Genomic DNA, 22,545 nt, shown 5'->3' with positions numbered 1-22,545 from the left:
ACACAAAAATGTTGACAAGTACGTGAAAACCTCCCCACCAGATATTTTGGCAGAAGGGATATGAAGATAAGCTATTTTCCAGATATTGAGCACTTTTTGATGACTATATACCAGTTTAAGAAAACTTCTTTAATGTTGCTTCGTCACGGTCTGCAACAAAAACAAATTGAATTTGTTTTAACCAAAATAACCATTATAAAAATGATTAGTTATGATTTAAAAATCTTTTAACCATGTTTAAAATGTAAAAAAAAAAAAAAAAAAAAAAAGTGTAAATGATAGAAAGTTAGTTTGTTTTTGTTTACCATTATTGGATTGGAATTTTTGTTTCTTTTAAATAAAAACTTAACCTTCAGTTGTTTTTTGTTTTAATATAATTATCTGCCGAAATTACAAAACAACCTAGTTTAAATGAGAAAAAAAAAAAAAACGCTGTTACATGTACGCATGTATCAGAAAACATGCTATGTGAAACACAAATATCTGTATGTGATGTTGCCAAGCTAATCAAAAACCTTGATTCCAGTAAAGCAACCGGCCCTGACCGTATTCCAATTATAGTACTCAAAAGACTTCAACCAGAACTTGCACCCATCCTTACAAAACTATGTAAACGTTGTCTTAAGAAGAATTGTTTCCTGTCACCCTGGAAAATCTCATCAGTATGCCCCGTATTTAAGAATTCAAGTGATCGGTCATCTCCCTCACAGTACAGGCCAATAAGTCTCCTGTGCGTCATGAGGAAGTTGCTGGAATCTGTGTTAAATAGAGAAATAATCAAACATCTTAGCAAAAATAACCTTCTTAGTGACACGCAATATGGTTTCCGTTCTGCTAGATCTACAGCAGATGTGCTTACAGTTATATCTCATAGGATTAGCAAATCTCTCGACGGAGGCTACCTTTCTAGGGCAATTGCTCTTGACATATCTAAGGCCTTTGATAGAGTATGGCATTAAGGTTTACTTCACAAGATCTCCAGCTATGGTATAGCTGGAAATGTCTTCTCAATTATTAAGTCATTTCTCTCTGATAGGTTCATAAGAGTAGTGGTTGATGGGAAGAAATCAGAAGCTCACAGTATTAATTCTGGAGTCCTTTAGCGGTCCATCCTGGGCCCTACTCTCTTCCTGATCTATATTAATGATCTTCCAAATCACATCCTTACATCATTTGTAGACATTTATGCTGATAACTATCTATCGTAGCACATCTAAGACCGTAAACTACCAAGTTCTCTGATTCTCTCTCCTCTGATCTTGAGCATGGTACAATGGGGAAAGAGGTGGCTTGTTACTTTTAATGCATCTAAAACCAAGCTTTTATCTTTACATCATCAACGCTCTGATCCCCATTTGGCATCAATTGAAATGAATGGCTCTCGTCTTGAGGACATCAAGTTTTGACAAGCTTCTGGGCTTGACCTTTACTCCTGATCTTAAATGGAACACATACATTAAATCCGTTGCCAAGGCCGCTGGAAAAATGGTGGGATCCTTCTATCGATCCAGTAGATATCTCACTGCTGATGCAATTCAATATCTATATAAGAGCCATATACATCCAAGGATGGAGTACTGTTGCCACATCTGGGCAGGAGCTGCTAGAAAGGACTTATCCTGCCTTGATAGAGTTCAAAATAGACTTCGTAGCCTTGTGCGGGATGTCCTTTTCTCTTCCCTGCAACCTCTTTCTCACAGAAGAGATGTTGCGAGGTTGCTTTATCGTTATTTTCATGGCAGGTGCTTGGCTGAGCTCCATTCTATAATCCCCCCCCCCTCGCCAAACTTTCACAAGATACACCCGTCTAGCAGAAAACATTATCACTAGTTTCCCCCACTCTTTATCTGTGCCTAAACCTAAGCATAGAGTCCATGAGCAAAGCTTCTTTCTTAGAACTACACGCTTATGGAATTGTCTTCCATTTTTCTGCTTTCCAGCTGATTACAATATGGTTGTCTTCAAGTCTAACGTAAACAAGTTTTTGATGAGTCGTTAACAAATTTACCGAATCTCCATTACTAACGGTTACTATATTGTCCAATTTCTACTGTACACTCTTTAACCCTTATCCTCGAGTGGCCTCTTGGCCTTGATAAGTGGGGATGCCTATGTAAAAAAAAAAAAAAAAAATCAAAACTGACAAGGCAACATCCTAATCCACTGGCCCAAAACGCTGAATGTGAAATAACTTAGGAAAAATAATGCTTGATGTATGAGCAGTTTTTAAGTTGTTTAAAAAGAGACAATTTTACTGACCCTCCCTTCATTTAAAACTTCATTTCTATACAAAATAATTGACCATTTTTTTTCTAATTTTAACATATGTGGCCGAGAGATCGCTCTTTCAGATGGTACCAGTTTCGACCTGGTTAGATGCAGCTGACAAAAGTTTTTAGTAGACATACAAACAATACATGCATTCACACTGACAGACAGGTGAAATATTATGAGCAGTAGTACTAATAATTAGTTTAACAGTTAATTTAATTCGATGTAATATCAGAAATTGCATGACTTGAACAACAAACTTTCATTAGTTGATGAATTGATGCCATGTTCTATTACAGCCCCTTTTTGTTTGGTGGATAGACATTTGAACACCAGAGTGCGCGCCAGTGTTTAAATCCATAACTTCACTTCATGAATTTATTTCAAAAGAAGCATTGGCGCCCTTTTCTGCAAGATTATAAATACCTAATCAACTAGATTTATTTAAGACATTCTACCGTCTCCTTACATCTGCCATAAGGACTTGTTTTTATTTATTCGATGGGCATAGCCGTCTTCAACTATAGCTGTAATTAAACAGAATCATACCAAGAACTAAAAACTAATCAACTTCTTACGAAGTCAACTATGTAAGGAAAACTTCAGAGCAAGAGAAATTTTCTAATCTCTTCCTCTCGAAGAGAAATTATTTAAAATGATCAGTGAAAAAAAAAGAAAAAAACAAACAAAACAAGAGGCCTGCGGAGCGCTACTAAAAAGCACCAACTATAATTAAGGCTGCCTCCAGAGTACTACTAAAACTAAGTATCTCTCCCTTCTTTCTTTGTAGTTAAAATATAAAAAAAAACTAATCAGTAGAGATACAACTAAAACTTCTTACAAAGTCAACAACAAAACTCAGAGTAGCAAAAGATACGACTTTTGCAAGCCAAAAGAACCCTGGTTTTTCGTCATACCGGGTAAGTTCACCTCTTTTGTTGTGTAATTTTCCACTCTGCCAACTTCTGATAACGTATGTACGAAAAAATATATATATATGCATGAATATATATTTGTGTGTGTGTGTGTGTGTAAAGATATTAAGAACTTTGTATTATGGCTTTATCTAGGATATTGCATACTTTATTAAGTAAGGAAACCTCCAAAGCAAGAGAACAAATTTTTTAATCTCTCCCTATAGAAGAGAAATTATTTAAAATGACCAGTGGGGGGGGGGGAGGCAGGAGGCCTGCGGAGCGCTACTAAAAAGCACCAAACATAATTATGGCTGCCTCCAGAGTATTACTAAAATTAAGTATCTCTCCCTCCTTTCTTTGTAGTTGAAACAAAAATAAATTCAATCATTTTTTAACTTCATTTCAGCATGAAAAGTTCACTAGAAATAGCGTCATGACGTTAAATTTGAGACATTTCTATTAGTCCAATCTAGGTTTATTAACTATTTCATAGGATCCCCAAATTGTTGTATGAAATCGCCAACGTTTTACACACTATCAGCTACGCTATCATTTTGTCCATTTTATAATTGTGCATACTTTTTACAGATGTGAATAGTCGCTTTAACTGAAGCAACGGTTTTTGTTTGTTTTTTTATTGCTATTGTTTCTGTTAATTTTATTAGATACCTCCGTACATTTTTTTGGAAAACAGGCACTAAAATTAAGTTGAACCTGTCCTACCTAGAAATAAAAAAAAATCTTAATTAGAATAATTTCAAGTTGTAGTTGAATTTGCTATTTTTATAATTGCCAATCATTATTTTTTATATTATACTAGGGGGGGGGGGGGTACTCGGCGATGCCCGGGTGTCTTGAGGTAAATCAAAACTCGGGGGGGGGGGGGTTAAATAATAAAAAAAAATGTTTTGGTAGGTGAGTGTATGAGGATCGAACCCGTACACTTGAGTTGGAAATTAATGTGTGAAAAAAAAAAACCGTGCTAAGTTAACCATTGAGCCACGGCGACAGACACCGTTAAACAGGTTATTTAACTATAAAAACAGGCGTGCGCAATAAAAGTTAACTCTGCTGCTTCCATTTGACCTAATTAAGAAGGTCAAATAGAAGTCACGCAGCGTTTGAGTTTGTTTACCCAAATTTAACTGTTTCTTCCCCCAACAGATGTTGGGGAGGGGGAAAGCCGCTCCCAATTGTCCAGATTGAATAGCAACTGATCAAAACTGATTGCTTCTGGACGTTTTTCCCGGCGCAATGCCGAAGATGTCGTTTGAGTTTAGTTTCACTTTATTTATACTAAAAAGCCCAATCAACACGCGAGAAGCCAAAATAGCAATAATTTTGTAAAAATCGACGTAAATAAATCTATACGCTACGCAGTTTCCTAATTCCTAGATATTATTATATAGGACCTATATACACAGTTGTGATAGTAACGAACCCGGGACCGTGTGCGAGAAAAGCCTTTTGAAGACATACACGAAATGGTCACACACATTTTGCCTTTTATATATATAGATGAAAATTGTGTTTAAAAATTGGAAAACCTTACTCAAATCTGTTTAAAACTTCATATTGTGGAATATTATTTTATTCTATTTAAATCTTGTAAAAATTGTTTTTTTGTTGTTGTAATTTAATGAATCATAGTATATATTATTAAAAAAAAAAAATTAAAAAAAAACACTTCAAAAGGCCATAAACGACCAAGTTCTCTCTGATTCTGGGTCTGACCGTTATTCCTAATCTGAGATAGAACACGTACATCAAATCCGTTGCCAAGGTCACTGGAAAAATGGTGGGATTGTTCTACTGCTTCAGTAAATATCTCATGGCTGATGTAATTCTCTACCTGTATAAGAGCCAAGTACATCCAAGGATGGAGTACTGTTGTCACATCTGGGCAGGGGCTGCCTTGACAGAGTTCAAAATAGACTTCGTAGCTTAGTGGGAGATGTCCTTTTCTCTTCCCTGCAACCTCTTTCTCACAGAAGAGACGTTGAAAACCCATTTCTGTTTTATCGTTATTTCCATGGCAAATGCTTGTCCAAGCTCCTGTCTATGGTCTCCCCTGGCTTGACTTTCATGAAAAACACTCGTCTAGCTGAAACCACTATCAATAATTTCCCCCACTCTTTATTTGTGCCTAAACATAAACAGATTCCATGAACAAAACTTCTTTCTTAGAACTGAACTCCGTTCCATTTTTCTGCTTTCTAACTAACTACAATATGGTCATTTTTAAGTCCAATGTGAACAAGTTCTTGATTATCTATCCCCTTAAGTAATCCAATTTACCAAATTTCTACAACTATATTGATTACATTTTCCCATTGACTAGTGTACTCTCATTAACCCTTATACTCAAGTTGCCGTTTTGATAAGTGGTGATTCCTTTGTAAAAAAAACAAAAAATAAACCCTGATGTTTTTTTTAAACAATAATTTTATGTCCATTTTTTATTTACAACTTCGAGGTAAGTGAAATAAGTAATGGGTTTTTATATAACTATTTAATTATTTAAACTCTTCAGTTTTATAAAATGTTGCAATTTTTATGGACATAAATTTTTTTAGTTTTCATAATATGAAATGGGTTGGGGGCTAAAAATATATTTCTCCCACACATTTAACGAAAACGGTTTTGATTTAAAGTTAATTTAAAATTGAATACGTATGGAAAATTTCATTAAAATCTAACCATTAGTTTATTTTTGCTAGATTTTTTTAAACATGGGTGTGCTTACAGTTTCAATATCATTACGGTAGAATCTAATTTTAGCGTTACAAATTCCAGAGAATTATTTGAGGATGGGCACTATTGCCAAACAAATTATTTTTTGCTAAATAGTATTTTTTGTTTAAAAAATTAACCATTGTAAGCATAGAGCAAAATATTGAAGATGGTCATATCGACATCATGTAAATTGAAAAATAAAAATGTCTGCTTCTCCTTCATAAAGTCATCCTTTAATCTGATTGGTCCATTTTTTTTTTCTCCGAGAGTGACCTGTCCTTGAAGGTGGGGTGGAGGGAGACATTTTCTTTTAATTTATTTTTTATTGTTGAACGGAATAAAATAAAATAAACGAAAAAAATTTTAAACAAGATTTGAACAAAATAAAATAAAACAAACGAAAACATTAAACATTTATTTTACATTTATACGAAATAAAATAAATTTATTTTATTCTGTACAAATGTAAAATAAATGTTTAATGTTTCCGTTTGTTTTATTTTATTTTGTTCAAATCTTGTTTAATAATTTTTTCGTTTGTTTTATTCTGTTCAAAAATGTAAAATAAATTAAAAGAAAAAGCGCCAAGAGCAGGTCACTCTCAAAGAAAAGAAAAAAAAATGGACGTATCAGATTAAAGGATGACTTTATGAAGAAAGAGAAGCGAACATTTTTATTTTTCAATTTACATGTCGTCGATAAGGTAAACAAAATGACCGTCTTCGATATTTTGTTCTACACTTACAATGGTTAATTTTTTAAACAAAGATACTATTTAGTGAAAAATGATTCGTTTGGCAATAGTGCCCATCCTCATAATTCTCTGGAATTTGTAACGCTAAAATTGGATTCTACCTATGATTACTATATAGAAACATTGTTTTTAAAGCATTGATAATGTAAACACGGTTTTGGTCTTGCATTTTCATTTTTTTTTTCTTAGTGTACAAAAAATCATGTTTATTTGAAGTCGCAGACCTGAACGAGCTTTCTCCTCTGCCGTAAAATTAACTCCTTTTCACGTTTTATTTTTTCTGTGGATTCGTTGATAACAGATTTAATTAGCAAAAAAAAAAAAAAAAAAAAAAAAAAATTTTTAAAAGGTTATTTAATTGCTTTTAACGTGGGGGATTACTTTAAAATTTTAAGTTCTATAGGTACCTCCAACGTGCGCCACAGTTTTAACCCCCGCTGTATGTAACACGATGTAACTGTAATTAAATTAATTGCAGTTTGAAGATAGAGATTTTAAAAAAATCATTAAGTCGCTTCTGCTTTTCCATAGTTCATATAGTTAACAAGTCTGACGTCACAGAATTATGCGTTCCTTTCTTCAATCATTTGACAGAGCCTAACATTTCTTTGCAGTGACGTTTTTGAAGCTGTAGACATACCCATGATTTAAAAATCTAGCAAAAATCGAATAATCGTCATATTTTCCTGAAATTTTCGATCTTTATTCATTATTAAATACACTTACATAATAAAAGTAGGTTTTGTTAAATATTAGAGGAAACATTTTTTTAGGTGTTCTATCACCCCCTCCCCCATATTTCATGTTACGAAAACTAAAAATAAATGTAGGTCAATAAAAATGTTAACATTTTTTAAAGCTGAAAAGATCAAATAATTAAAAAGTTATTTTTATACATTTATAAAATCCCATTATTTCACTTAGCTTAAAGTTGTAAATAAAATTGGACATTAACATATGTAAAAAACAAAAACAAAACAAAACAAACTTTTTCTTGATATTTTTTTTCTCGGTAATATAATTATTTGAATTACAAAAAAAAATTCTAAAAAATAATTATTTTTAAAAAGCTTTAAATGATATTAAATTCAAATATCACGCGATATGAGGTTTAAACAAATACTTTTTTATAACAAGTTTCCAATATTAAAAAAATATATTCATATGACTTAAGATAAAATTGTAAATACAAAATCGACCTAAAAAAAAATTAGTTTTGATTTAATTATTTAAAATGATAGAGGCAATCTTTATTTTCTGGCGCTTTTTTTCAAAAAAGTATGGAGGCCTACAGATCTATCTTCAGATATATAAGTGTCAACAGAAGACATTAAAATTAATTTTATTTTGTTAACGCTCGTCTGTGTAGTTCGTTAAAAAAAAAAATCTGTTTTACAATGTAAATATGAAAATCCGATAGAAAAAAAACGTTACTTTCATTAACGATAATAGTGTAGATTGGCCTTCCTTTGTTTACAAAGCCATTTGACGGAAGTGACGTCCGACATTTTTATCTACGGGTGGCCAAAACCGTATAGAATGAACCTTTTTTTTTATATAAGTTTTATTCAAACAGTCTTTATTTGAACTTAATGGACTTTTTTTGTTGTTTTTTATTTGTATTTATTAACTGTTTTATTCTTTTTATCAAACAAAAATAGAACTTTTATAATTAAATATATATTATGGACTGTTTTTCAAACATCGAAATTTTAAAATTAAAGTTTTATTTAAAAAAAAAAAAAAAAAAAAAAAAAAAACAGGAACTTGTACAGTTTAGTCAAGACATTAAAAAAATGAAAATATCGAAAAAAAGGTTATATTGTACGCATCCGTTTTGGACTGAAGATCTCCGGAAAAAAAAACCCAAAAAACTTTCATTTAATTTGATCGAGTAGTTTTTATTTTACAGCGGAAAAACACGTTCATATGAGATCGCGTTAAAGGCATCCATTGTGAAATTTGCTGCAGCTGAACAACATGCCACGGGGAGATAACTCAATATAAAGTGCCGACATTCCCTTCCCATCTTTAATTCTAGCTTTTCTTCCTAAAAATCGAACCTTTTGCTCAGTATCATAAATTGTTTTTTCACTGTAAAAAAAAAAAAAAAAAAAAAAATACTTGATGAAATTAAGTGAAATTTTTTTAAAGAGAACTTCGTTTCATAACGGATTAGTGAAATATAACCTTTTTTCGATATTTTCACTTTTTAATGTCTTGATTAAACTGTACAAGTATCGAAAAAAAAAATTGAAAAAAAAAGAAAAGAAAAAAGACGAGGTGTTTTTTCTTTTCGAGATATTTTTTTTTTTCACCATTTATCCCTGAAGTTTTATTCAACATGAAATGATAAACCAATTTACAATTTAAAAAAAAAACAAAAAACAATTTATTTTTATTTATTTTTCGAAATTAGATTTTTGTAACAAGATTTTAAAAACTGAAACTTGTGTGTAATAAAAGAAAACGTAAAACTTGAAATAAAATATTTATAAAAAATATTTTTAAATATCTAAAAAAATATTTGAACACTTTCGTATATGATGGAAATTTAATAATTCATAATTCATAATATTGTGATTTGACAGTGTACTGGTGTGACCCTTCTAGAGTTATCGAACTTACTTTCGAATTTGCTGGGCTTAAATGCAAGACTGCCAAATTGATTTCCAAATTATGAACACAACACATTAACAAATGCAGTAATGCCAGCGATAGAACTGGCAACAACAAATATATTCAGTGATGTGATTAAAGAAACGTCCTCCACAAATACACTGAATACCATGAAATGGTTAGCACGACGTGGCCTAATCGCCAACCAACACACGTGTCCAAAATGTACCGACCCATGTCGAAGTATGACTCTTCAAAATAGAAATGGAAGGCGCTTTATTGACGGCTACTGTTGGTCTTGCCCCAAATGCAAAAAAGCAATAAATATTAGAGCTGGTTCCTTCTTTGAAGGTAACCATTTATGGCTACAAGACTTAATACAAATTTTGTATTGGTGGTCGTTGGGGGAACCACTAGTGACTGTTTCCAAAGAAACTGGCGTCTCTAAAAAAAATCTGTAGTCGACTGGTATAATTTTTTTTCACGATATATGCGCGATGACCCTGCTGGAAAATCCAATACAATTAGGTGGTCCTGAACGAACAGTAGAAATTGATGAAAGTAAATTAATGCACAGGAAATACCACCAAGGAAGATTCCGTCCAGGTCAGTGGGTTCTTGGCATGGTAGAATGAGAAACGAACTTAATGATGGTGCCAGTCGAGACGAGAGATGCTGCAACCCTATTACCAATAATTGCACAGTACGTGAGACCAGGCACACGGATTGTGACAGATTGGTACGCCTATAATGCATTACCGAATCATACTGTGGTAAACCACCGGTATAACTTTGTGGATCCAAATGACCCTAGTATTCACACAAATCGTGTGGAAGGTAGCTGGAGTGTTTGTAAAAATAAATCCAGGTCCATGAGGGGGACTAGTGATGCAAACTTTAATAGTCATCTACAAGAATTCCTCTGGCGGCGGCGATTCAAAGACAATTATTTTGGGAATATCATGTATTGAATACGATTTTTTAATGATGTATGAGTAAACTATATGAACAATGAAAAAAAAAAAAAACTTCTTTAAAGAAATTTTATGTTATAAAAGATCTATAAAGTATTTTTATGTATGCAAAAATTTGTTAAAGAGTTAAAATAAACAAAAACAATTTGGGGAATATGTATTGGATACGGTTTTTATGGGGTTTCATTAAATACATGAGAAATGTCAGAAAACACCTCGTCTTTTTTTTTTTTTTTAAATAAAACTAATTTTAATTTTAAAATTTCGATGTTTGAAAAACAGTCCATAATGTCATTATAAAAGATCTATTTTTGTTTGATAAAAAGGATAAAACAGTTAATAAATACAAAAAACAGTCCATTAAGTTCAAATAAACGCTGTTTGAATGAAACTTTAAAAAAGTTCATTCTATACAGTTTTGGCCATCCGTAGATAAAAATATGTCGGACGTCACTTCCGTCAAATGGCTTTGTAAAGGCCAATCTACACCATTACCTCATTAACACTTATAGCGCCAATGCTCATCCATAGAAATTGACTCAGAAAATAGTAAACACGAAATGAGGACGTTGCTGTTATTGTATAAAACGCTGACGTTTTAGACACAGCTTTGGTGGTGCCGGTGCCTCCTAGCATTCTACAATAACTTATTTTTTCAGTCAGTCAGCAAAACTCTTTAAGCTATTTGTGTAGTCTAAAAAAAATTATGAGAATGTTATAATTTAAAAGTGATCCCCCACGTTAAGTCATTAACTTCATTTTTTTTTTTTTTTTTTTTTTTTTCCTGCTAATATAAAAATTAAGTCTTATCGACGATAATTTTAGGGGGGAGGGAGATCATTCAGATCCGCCTTTGAAGCTTTCTTTAAATGGTACAAAAGTTATAATATAAAATTTAATTAGTTACATCGTTGGCGGTACCTATTCCATATATTCCATTTTGTCTAAAAATTTCATTTTATCAAAGCCATGTCCGAATAACTGAATTAAAAAATTCTACCACCCCGTTCATAAAAATGTACATATTTTATGTTTGAATAAGTGAACTGAGTAAAACTATTAGTGTGTTGTCTGTTTAAAATGGTCACACCCATCTCCATCCACTCCAATCGGCACCTTCAGTTTAACTGATTTTTCCTAATACGTCGGTCTATCATTCGCAAGTAGGTTAATCATACTGCTGACATCAACTATGGTAGTTATTTATAGATACATTTGATAAAAGTCTATAGTACTACTAGTAATGAATGGCCAAAAGAGTTCAGTATTTACAGAGTTAGTCTACAGTATCCCAGGTCAGTTAGAGAAATAACCGAAAAAAAAAAACAAAAAAAAAAAAAAACTATTCACTAATCCTAAGTTCAAGATATTACCAATTTAGACTTAGGTCGAGTGAAGACTAATTATATCAAATCCACATCCAGTTTTGTGCTTTCAAAGTTTCACGGTTCATTTTTACCCTCAAATCTTCTCCATCTTTTTATTAGCTATCCCCAAAGTTTCTGTTTACAGTTTGTAGCAATTAGTTTCTTTCTATCTTCAAACTTTGAAATTTCCAATTGCTCAATCACACAATAGCTCAACTTAATTGCTCTTTCAACTACTTAAAGAGTCTGCTACCCTCAAGTCCCTGAAACATTATCTAAGCCTTTAAATTCTACTGTGGTATAACCTATGAAATGTTATACACTGGTGACCACAAAACAAAAAACACCTACTTATTTACATATATAAGTATGTAAATATGTACAGGGCACGGCCTAAACACCACCTGAAAATATTAAAGCCCTGGTTATTAATATGTAGTAATTACCTTTTTGTAGGTATAAATATTCCTACAACCTTAAATTAACCAGAAATTATATATATGCATCTGTGCATATGTATAACCATGGGTTTCGTGATTTGCTTTGACATTTTTGGTGTTTGAACATCTATGTTACCGCGCTATTTGTTTTTTTTTTTAAATAGTATTTTCAAGTTAAATTCAATTTTTACTTGATTTTGTTTATTAAATTGTTAGATGAAAGTAGAAAACACGCTCCCTCCCCTCCCGATGTTAAGAATGGCTTTGTAGCGTTATTATTTCAGCGTGGTAACAGATGCAGAAGCAACTTATTTTTCTGTTACTTTATATATTTTAGGTGATGTCGATTTCAAACGACAATGGATTTTCAACGTGATAATCACAAATATAAGTTAGACATCCGGATAATCCACTTCTTCAGCGGAAAGTTAAAAAAAATTCAAAAACAAAAAACAGGAATTATTTTAAAGGAAAGATCCAAAGTTGATTACACGTAAATAAATTTTGGTACTCGCACTTATTGATCCGTGCTGAAATAATAACGTTATTTAAAAGGCCATTTCTTAACATGGGGAGGGGAGGGTGTTTTGTACCTATTCTGTACTTTAACCTTACAATTGAATAAAAGAAAAAACTTTAAACTTGGAAATATGATTTAAAAAATAGCGCGGATCAGTAAGTGCATTAGCACCTAAATTTTTTTTTTTTTTTTGTTACTTTTTATTTTAGTTCCTTCTTGTTAACGTTAGAAAAGTTATTTAAAACCATCTTAACTGCTTGCAAAATATTAAACTTCCACTCACAAATTGACTATAAGCTTTAAAAAATGAACAGAGTTAATTATTTTCTATAACCTTTATTTAAACTTCTTTAAAAAAAAAGAGAAAAAAAAAAGAGAAAGAAAACTAAAAAAATACCATATCCTTCGATATAGCAAACCAAGTAATATCTATATTGCTGGAATTTACATTATAGGAAGGAACTAGAAATAATGTTGATGTTTTTAGTGGACGGTCTATATTTTCAAGTCTTATGAACTATATATATATATATATATATATATATATATATATATATATATATTACACTACACACATTAATTCTACCCTAGGTCACTGAAGAAGATTACACACATTAATATTACCCTAGTGTCACTGAAGAAGATTTAAAAAAAGCTATCATTTTTAAAGATGAGGAGGGAGAATTTAGATGATGACTTCATATTCCTTTTTTAGCTTTTAAGTAATACAAGCAGTAGTAACAGCATACAAGACAACAGAATGAGACACGAAATATACACGTGTATTTGAGACATCTTTTTTATATTAAGCAGATTTCAAATTTATAACTGACATTAAAGAAATGATTTACCATATCAAAGCTTTTTAAAATAATTTAACCATTTATCAATATCTTTAAGAATTAAATTTGAACTTTAAAAACATCTGTTTACTGGTAAATGGAGCAAGTGTTTTAAGCTTTTTTCCTTTTTTTTTTTTTTCACACAAATAAAGACGCATATCTAAGATGATTTTTTCTTCATAAATTTAAAGCTTTTTTAGAAAATCTTTAAATTTCTCCATTCAAAATGTTTACTTTGTACATTTTTGGACGGTACAAAATTTTTAGGCTAAAACAGCACTTCATATTGTTTTTATACAACGAAAAGTAAATGAATTATGTACATGTATTCCATTCAATAAATGATATCCGCTTCCGCTTTACTCTGAAAAGGAGTTTTTAAAATGAAAAGGAGTTTTTAACGCATAAAAATAGGAAAACATCACAAAAAAGATACAAATATGAAAACAGAAAAGTTAAAACGAAAACTCCCGACTCCAAACTTACTCAGCAACCAATATTTTTGGCTTTACTGTAGATTGCGACTCTTCGCTACTCCTTCCACTCCAACGAAAAATGAAATTCTACCATTTTTATGCGATTACGTGAACGCCATGAAAAATTTTGCGGAAAAAATATTTGAGAATTTAGAGTGATGATGCATCAGTTTCGCATATACATTTGACGTAAAAGTCTGGAAACATTAACCAATTTATTTACTTATGAGAGATAAATTATATCGATTTTGTTGCGGGAGAGGGGTCTATATTTTAAGCGATTTGCCAGTCGGACTTGATGTTAGTGGTAAAAACTGAGGGTGAAACTTGCAGAGAATGCTGTTTTACGGTGGTTGTAAAAATGAAACGGAAATCTAAATTTCGTTCCGTTTTAAATTCGGTATATTTTTACATTACGTCCAACTCATCGTTCACATTCGACGTGTCAACTTTTATAGGTTTTCATACTTGAAAACTTATAAAAGCTGAAAAGATTGGGGGGGGTCTATTCCGAAAGCCGTTCTTAACATGGGGATGTTTATTCCGAAGGCGTTCTTAAAATGAGGAGGTTGGGGCGTTTTATTCGTTGTAAGCATGCCCGAAAACCTATAAAAATCGACATTTCCGATGTGAACAGCGAGTTGGACTTATGTAAAAAAAAAGAAAAAAGGTATTTTTTATGACATGCCCCGGCCCAGACATGTATAAACACCTCAAACGGCTTTCAGAAAAAAAAAAGGGGGGGGGTTGTATTACTGTACACAGATTCGAAAAAATTGTCAAAAAACAAATGTTATCAAAGGCAAGATAAGTTACTTTTACCTAACTGGATATATTTTTGTGTTTTTATTCAATGTAGCATGTTCATTCAGCACAGATGTATTGAAAAATTCAAAATGGCGCCCGACTCTCTCGTAACATGGTAAGTTTGGGAAAAGGTGTTATAAATAATAAACTAGACAAAATACTATTAAAAAACACCGAATATATGTCAACTGATGTCACGGTAACATATATTGACCGAATTTCTAACAGTATTTTGTCGAGTTTATTATTTATAGCACCTTTTCCCGAACTTACCGTGTTAAAGAGAGAGTCGGGCGCCATTTTGAATTTTCCAATACATTGGTAAGCACTATGCTTTTCGAGCTGAATAAACATGTTAAATTGAATAAAAACACGAAAATTATATTCAGTTTGGTAGAAAGGTAACTTATCTTGCCTTTGATAACATTTATTTGTTATAGATTTGTTTTTTGACAACTTTTTCGAATCTTTGTGTATAATACAACCCCCCAACTTCGAAAGCCGTTCTTAACAAGGGGAGATTTGGAGGGTATTCTGAAAACCGTTCTTAAAATGGAGAGGTTAGGGCGTTTACACAACGCTGGGGCAGGTAGTCAAAAAAAAAAAAAAAAAAATCGGTACTCATCCGTGCTGAAATAACATTTTTTTTTTTTATTTATTACATTTTCACTCCAAACAAGGCACATTGCCACTTTGATGTAGGGGCTACTATCAGGGGCAGCAACTACTGGGGCACTATGTTGGGATTTGGGCAGCAAGATGTCGGTTCACGTTACACTTGAACTTCTGCATGTCAGTACAGTTAGGGAAGCAGGGACCTGGAATGGAATTCCAGAGTCTCTAGCGGTTCTGGGGAAGAAACTACTGGAGTAGAAAGATCTTTTACATCTAGCGATCTCTACTGTGTGGGGGTGGTATTTAGCTGCCTGTCGGGTTTGTCGAAGGTGTCTACGTCGTGGGGGCACAAGTGTCTGCAGTTCGTCAGAGCATTCATCATTAAAATACTTGTAGAACAGGCAGAGGGATGCAACGTTTCGTCGATGGGACAGAGGCTGAAGCTTAGATGCCAGTTCAGGGCCCACCATCAGATTGGCGACTCTCTTTTGAACCTTGTCTAAAGGCGAGAAACTACTAGCAGCAGATGCACCAGCCCAAATGTGACAATACTTCATACGTGGGCGAATGCTGCTGGCCTTATTAGAGGTACAGGATACTTTCAGGTGTCAGTAGTTTTCTAGCACGGTAGAGAGAGCCTACCTTTTTCGCAGCGGCCCGGCCCGGGCAATGTTTTCAATATAATTGTTCCAACTCATGTTTCCTGTGAACGTTAGGCCAAGCAGTTTGAAAGATGTACTCTCAGACAGGGAGTCGAGTCACTTGCCATTGCTATTGGTGGCAGAGAAGGTTTCTTGTAATTATTGAAGGGAACCAGTTTAGTCTTGGCAGCATTGAATGTGACCATCCATTTATGTCCCCATTCCACTACATTTAAAAAGCCATTCTTAACATGGAGAGGGAAGGGTGTTTTGTACCTATTCTGTACTTTAACCTTACAATTGAATAAAAAACAAAACTTTAATTAAACTTGGAAATACGATTTTTAAAAATAGCGCGGATCAGTAAGTGCATTAGCACCAAAAATCTTTCGTCTTTTCATATATAAAAAGTAGCATCAATCGACAATTCCCCCACTAACCAACAATCACGAGGTTGTCTCCTCAGCAACCGACAAGGCTAACATGCTTGCCAGTCGGTTTGCCTCAAACTCCACACTGGACCCTTCCAACCACCCCCTACCTGACTTTCCTATGCGGACAGACGCCACACTAGACGATCTGAAAACCACCCCTGCTCAGGTGCATGCTATCATAAAAAACCTTGACACCTCAAAAGCATGTGGACCCGATCTTATCCCAGCTGTGCTATTAAAAAAGTGCTCAGCCGAAGTAGCTCCAGTTCTCTCCAAACTCTACAACAAATGTCTTAATGAAGCTTGCTTTCCGGGCTGTTGGAAAACTGCTTCTGTTGTACCAGTATTCAAGAATTCTGGTGAAAGGACAGACCCATCAAATTATCGCCCCATTAGCCTCCTTCCACTTTTTGCCAAAATATTTGAGACCATAATTAACCACGCTCTAATCCATCATCTTACAGATGCTAAACTACTGACTGACAAACAATATGGATTTAGACAAGCCCGTTCCACAGCAGACATCCTCACCGTGATCTCTGAACGTATATACCAATCACTGGACAAAGCGGGGGAAGGCAGAGCGGTAGCTCTAGATATATCTAAGGCTTTTGACAGGGTATGGCATGAGGGTCTCCTCAGTAAAATCAGATCATACGGTATCACTGGTAGAATACTTAACATAATTAAATCCTTCTTAGATAAGAGAAAAATCCAGGTAGTCCTCGACGGTCGCACATCTAAACAATATGATATAAATGCGGGAGTGCCCCAGGGTTCTATCCTTGGACCTCTATTGTTCCTGATATTCATAAATGACCTCCCCGACAACATTGCCTCTGAGATGGGTATATATGCTGATGACACTACACTCTATGGCAGACACGACAGGAAGACGAATGAACACATTTCTAAAGAAATGGCAGAAACACTAGAGGAAGACCTCCAATCTGTAGTGGAATGGGGACAAAAGTGGTTGGTCGCGTTCAATGCTGCCAAGACTAAACTAGTTTCATTCAATAATTACAAGAAACCCTCTCTACCACCAATAGCAATGGCCAACGACTCTTTATCTGAGAGTCCATCTTTCAAACTCCTTGGCCTAACGTTCACAGGAAACATGAGTTGGAACAATTACATTGAAGGCATTGCCAGGGCCGCTGCAAGAAAGGTGGGCTCTCTCTACCGTGCTAGAAAACTACTAACACCCGAAAGTATCCTGTACCTCTATAAGGCCACCATTCGCCCATGTATGGAGTATTGCTGCCACATCTGGGCTGGTGCATCTGCTACTAGTCTCTCGCTCCTTGACAAGGTTCAAAAGAGAGTCGCAAATCTGATAGGCCCTGAACTGGCATCTAAGCTTCAGCCTCTGTCCCATCGACGAAATGTTGCATCCCTCTGCCTGTTCTACAAGTATTTTAGTGGTGAATGCTCTGATGAACTGCAATCACTTGTGCCCCCACGACGCGAGCACCCTCGACAAACCCGACAGGCTACTAGATCCCACCCCCACACTGTAGAGGTCCCTAGATGTAAAAGATCTTTTTACTCCAATAGTTTCTTCCCCAGAACCGCAAGACTCTGGAATTCCATTCCAGGTCCCTGCTTCCCCAACAGTACTGACGTGCAGAAGTTCAAGTGTAACGTGAACCGACACCTTGCTGCCCAAATCCCTACATAGTACCCCAGTAGTTGTTGCCCCTGATAGTAGCCCCCTACACCAAAGTGGCAATTTGCCTTGTTTGGGGTGAAAATGTAATAAAAAAAAAAAAAAAAAAAAAAAAAGCATCGTTAAATGTTATCCTTTCGATTACTTTCGTTTGGGGGGGGGGGGCAATAAGAAAAAAAAGATTAAAACGGAACGAAATTTAAATTTCCGTTCCATTTTTACAGGAGCCGTAAAATAGAGCAAGTTTTACCAAATCGGGTTCACTGCCCTAAAAAGTTACAATGGTTAAGAAATGTGGCATGATTTTATGTCAAATTTATATATGAAACTGATCCTCCACTAAAATCTTCAAATTTTTCACACACAATCAGTGAATCACCTAAAAAAGTAATGTAGGGTTTGTATTACTGTACACAGATTCGAAAAAGTTGTCAAAAAGGCAAATATATAACAAATATGTTATCAAAGCAAGATAAGTTACTTTTCTACCAAACTGGATATATTTTTTGTGTTTTTATTTAATGTAACATGTTTATTCAGCTCGAAAAACATGCAGTGTTTACCGACGTATTGGACAATTCCAAATGGCGCCCGACTCTCTCTTTAATACGGTAAATTTGGGAAAAGGTGTTATAAATAATAAACTAGATAAAATACTATTAAAAAAACACCGAATATATGTCAACCTATGTCATGGTAATATATATTGAGCGAATTTCTAACAGTATTTTGTCTAGTTTATTATCTATAACACCTTTTCCCGAACTTACCGTGATAAAGAGAGAGTCGGGCGCCATTTTGAATTTTCCAATACATCGATAAACACTGTATGCTTTTCGAGCTGAATAAACATGTTAAATTGAATAAAAACACGAAAAATATATCCAGTTTGGTAGAAAAGTAACTTATCTTGCCTTTGATAACATTTATTTGTTATATATTTGTTTTTGTTTTTTTGACAAATTTTTCGAATATATGTGTACAGTAATACAGACCCAAAAAAATATAGCACAACCCGTACTGCCAAGTACTAAAAGTAGAATTATTTTTATTGGGGTGGGGGTAGCTGAGAGTATTAATGTACAAGTTTACCTGTTTTTTGTTTTTTTTGCTTGGTTATAAACAATTGCACATCCTTAAAGTTTCATGTTTTTAATAAAAGATAAAACAAGCGTCTATAAATATCTCACCTTATTCCACAAGATCCTAGGCTCGATACTGTCGGCATATAAAAACAAAGATATACACAAAAATAGGGTCCTCTTCCTCTTTTAGGGGGAACTTAAATTTTAATCCTCTTCCAACAAAAACAAAAGCATTTGTTTTGTTCGAGAGGGGAGATTTTTTTTTTTTTTTTTTTTTTTAATATTACACGATTTGAGATAAACGTATTTTGTTTAAACAATGTGAATAAAAAGGTTGAGAATTTGCAATGCCGTTTCGATTTCTCTGTAGCTAAAACAAATTTAGACAATACAAAAAATATTGATTTTTATAATTAAGACAATTAAGACATTATTTAATAAATCTTATGTCATAAAACAATGGCTAATAATCAACTTTTAATGAAGTAATGCTGATTTTTTTTAATTGATAGCCTTCTATAAATAGCATAACTACAGCACTAAAATGTCTAGTTTGTGGTTACAAAATAATCTAAGGTATATATTTATAAAAGAAAAAATAGGGATAAAATATTTTTAAATTCTTATGTTCTTTTTCAAAAATTTTCTTTACTAAATTTCAAGTGATCAGTGTTTTCTTTTTAAGTAATATTGAATTTCAGTGTTTTGTGTGTGTGAAAGGTTTAACTGTAACGGACAAGTTCTATAAAACTAAGGATACAAATGGTGAAATATTTTTATGTATTTCAAATAGAAAAACAAATTAGTTTTTAAGAGGGGAAAAATGTTTAAAACATGACTTACGTGAATAAATGTATTTCACATCTAATGCAAGTGTTGAGCGTTTTTTTTTTGTTTTGTTTTCAAATGGTTATTTTGACAGATATTCGCGTTGAAACAAAAAATAAGCAAGTTATTTTAATATATAATTTAGAAAAAAAAATCTAAGATATAGCGCGTTTTTTTTTTTGTTGTTTTTTGTGAATGATTATTAGCACATCGAAGTGTAACGGACAAGTACTATGAAGGTAGTAATAATTCTACTAATATTTGGTTATTGAAGTAGGAAGAAAAGGGAAAATAAAGATTGCTATGCATTTAAATTAATTTCTTAAAAAAAATAAAAATAAAAAAAAATTAAATTAAAAAAAAAACACGCAAATCTCTTTTCCCAATTTTAGGGGGAAAGAAATCTATTTATGGACGGAGCAACTTTCGTGCAAAGTAGTTTTTCTTTGTTATTTTTGTTTGTATTTAAACGATCATAAGTTTAAATTGTAAATAAAAAAAATAAAAAAATTAATAAATTTGATTTTCTTTTAAAATATGATCTAGTGGTTTGTTGCTTGCGAGAATACGATTGCTCCGGGTTCAATTTTTTTTTTTTTTTTGCTTATCTCAGTTTTACGTTATATCCACGGCGGACGAGGGAGAATAATTGTCCCAGTGAGAAAGTTGGTTTCGTCGTTTTTTTTTTTTGGTTGTCAAAAAATCTTACACTGTCGTCTCCGTAGAGATATACGAGGGCAAAGTATAGGAGGTGACGGCAATTGCAATAGTAAATTCCTCCATAACCGTCTAAACATGGCGGCACAAACGGTACTGAACGGACGTTAGTGCGCACGCCCGGAAAACTATGACTCAAAGACGAGGGGGGAGGAAGAAGGGGAAGGGGAGATTAGCCTTTCAAAACAGAGAGGGGGGCGGTGAGGAGAAAGAGAGGTGTATTTTACTAAAAGTGTCTGCACCAAGATATCTTTTCCTTTTGGCCAGAAAAGAAAAATCTCTGCAATAAAGGAAAATTTACACTAAAGAACAGTTATAGAAAAAATAATCAAAGAAAATATATTGTTACATTAACACAAGATAAAAAAAAAAAAGCTATAAATGTTGGTCTTTGAAGTAAGACAAGGAAATTAAAGAAAAAAACTCTCCAGAGTTTTTAATTAATCAATTAAAAGTTTAAATATTTTGTAAAATTAATTCAAAGATAAATTCCAGATGTAAATTTTGTAAGCCTCACGAAAATACTTTTCTAATATTTTTGTAAAAATTTTCTTTAGAAAAAAAAAAGAAAACTATGTAATAATCCACTGCGTAAATAAGACAGTCTGTTTTTCTACAAAGAACGCAACACGCTATAATAATTATAAATTTATTATTTACACAAATAAAAACTCAAAAGAGCAAAAAAGTATTGGATTAATGAATTAGTTGACTCCTATTCAATAAATTTGGAGTGAATAAAAAAAGAAGAGATTGGAAAAGTACGTGGAAGGGGTGGAATGTAATGATGTCATTATCAACCAATCAAAATGCTGCAATGTAGGACAGCGCCTTTGCCTCTTCTTTTTCTTCTCCGTTTTATACCTCAAGCGAAATACTCCACACGCGCAGGATTCTCTTCTTCGCGTGAGAGAGAGGATCAGTTCAACGTTAAGATTCTATTAAAAACCGATCCCCTACTAAATGGCCATCGTATCTTTTTACATATTCATAAATTTAGTTTATAGAAGAAAAGAAAGGGAAAAGTCATTACGAGAGCAAAAGTTACTCACCTAGAAGTGCGGAAAAATAGACATTTCCTGTTTTTAATAAGATCCCATTCTGGTTGAATAAAAGTTATTTTAATTTGACAATCATTTCTTTTTTTTTACTAATAATTATTTTTATTTTATTAAAAGTTAGAGATTGCTTTTCTTATTGTATTATCTAAGAAAAAAAAACATCTGTCTGTCTACAAGATTTATGCATTGCCTCGTTGCTTCATGATGTAAAAATAGCGTTTGATTTTAAATATTTTTTATTAATTAAACAAAAAATATTTTTAAAAATATATTTCTTATTTAAAAATAATTTATTATAATAGTGAAGTGCCATTATAAGATCAGAAATGTAATTTTCTCCTGGGGTGGAAATTTGCTGGAGAATTAATTTAATGAAATATAAATCACTCCACAATGTAGTATGGATGGTATTGGTAAAACTAGTTGCGAGCAGTGGCCTGACGATGCCCACGACGGCCAATTCCTTGTTTGATAGCCTCAAAGTATATGTATAGCTCCTAGTAATAAAAATATTATGAGAATGAAAGATAATTTGAATGATTGGGTGCCCCCCCCCACACACACACCATCTACACATTACTGGTGCAAACAACACATATATAGTACCAAATATGCTTATCCCTGCAAAATACATCAATCTTTCTATCACCTGTCTGCCTACTGCCCCCCACCCCCACCCTGACTATCGGTTTTCCACCTCAACCACTCAAAAACTAAATCTGATCGCACTTAAGCAGCATCTGTTTCTGGCATTGCATCATCATCATCA

General features: G+C 33.2%; 1 protein-coding gene across 4 annotated transcripts in view; it reads right to left on the bottom strand.

Annotated features, from left to right (window-relative positions):
- LOC145255725 (protein phosphatase 1B-like) overlaps positions 1-22,545 on the bottom strand; it is a 466,557-nt gene that overhangs the window by 213,749 nt on the left and 230,263 nt on the right. Inside the window, exon 1 of one of the 4 annotated variants that reach the window (XM_080114328.1) lies at positions 19,276-20,844. The exons of 1 other annotated variant lie outside the window; for it this stretch is intronic. In XM_080114328.1, the coding sequence (XP_079970454.1) occupies positions 19,276-19,313 (38 nt within the window). In that variant the 5' untranslated portion in view covers positions 19,314-20,844. Of the gene's footprint in view, positions 1-19,275; positions 20,845-22,545 lie in introns of those variants that run through there. 2 more of the 4 variants (XM_080114331.1, XM_080114330.1) reach the window with 2 other exon arrangements.

Source organism: Euprymna scolopes, chromosome 31 (assembly GCF_053919585.1).
Source record: "Euprymna scolopes isolate OS-2025 chromosome 31, ASM5391958v1, whole genome shotgun sequence".
NCBI classification, from domain to species: domain Eukaryota; kingdom Metazoa; phylum Mollusca; class Cephalopoda; order Sepiida; family Sepiolidae; genus Euprymna; species Euprymna scolopes.
Note: the sequence above shows the minus strand (reverse complement) of the source record. Positions and strands in the feature narration are given on the sequence as shown.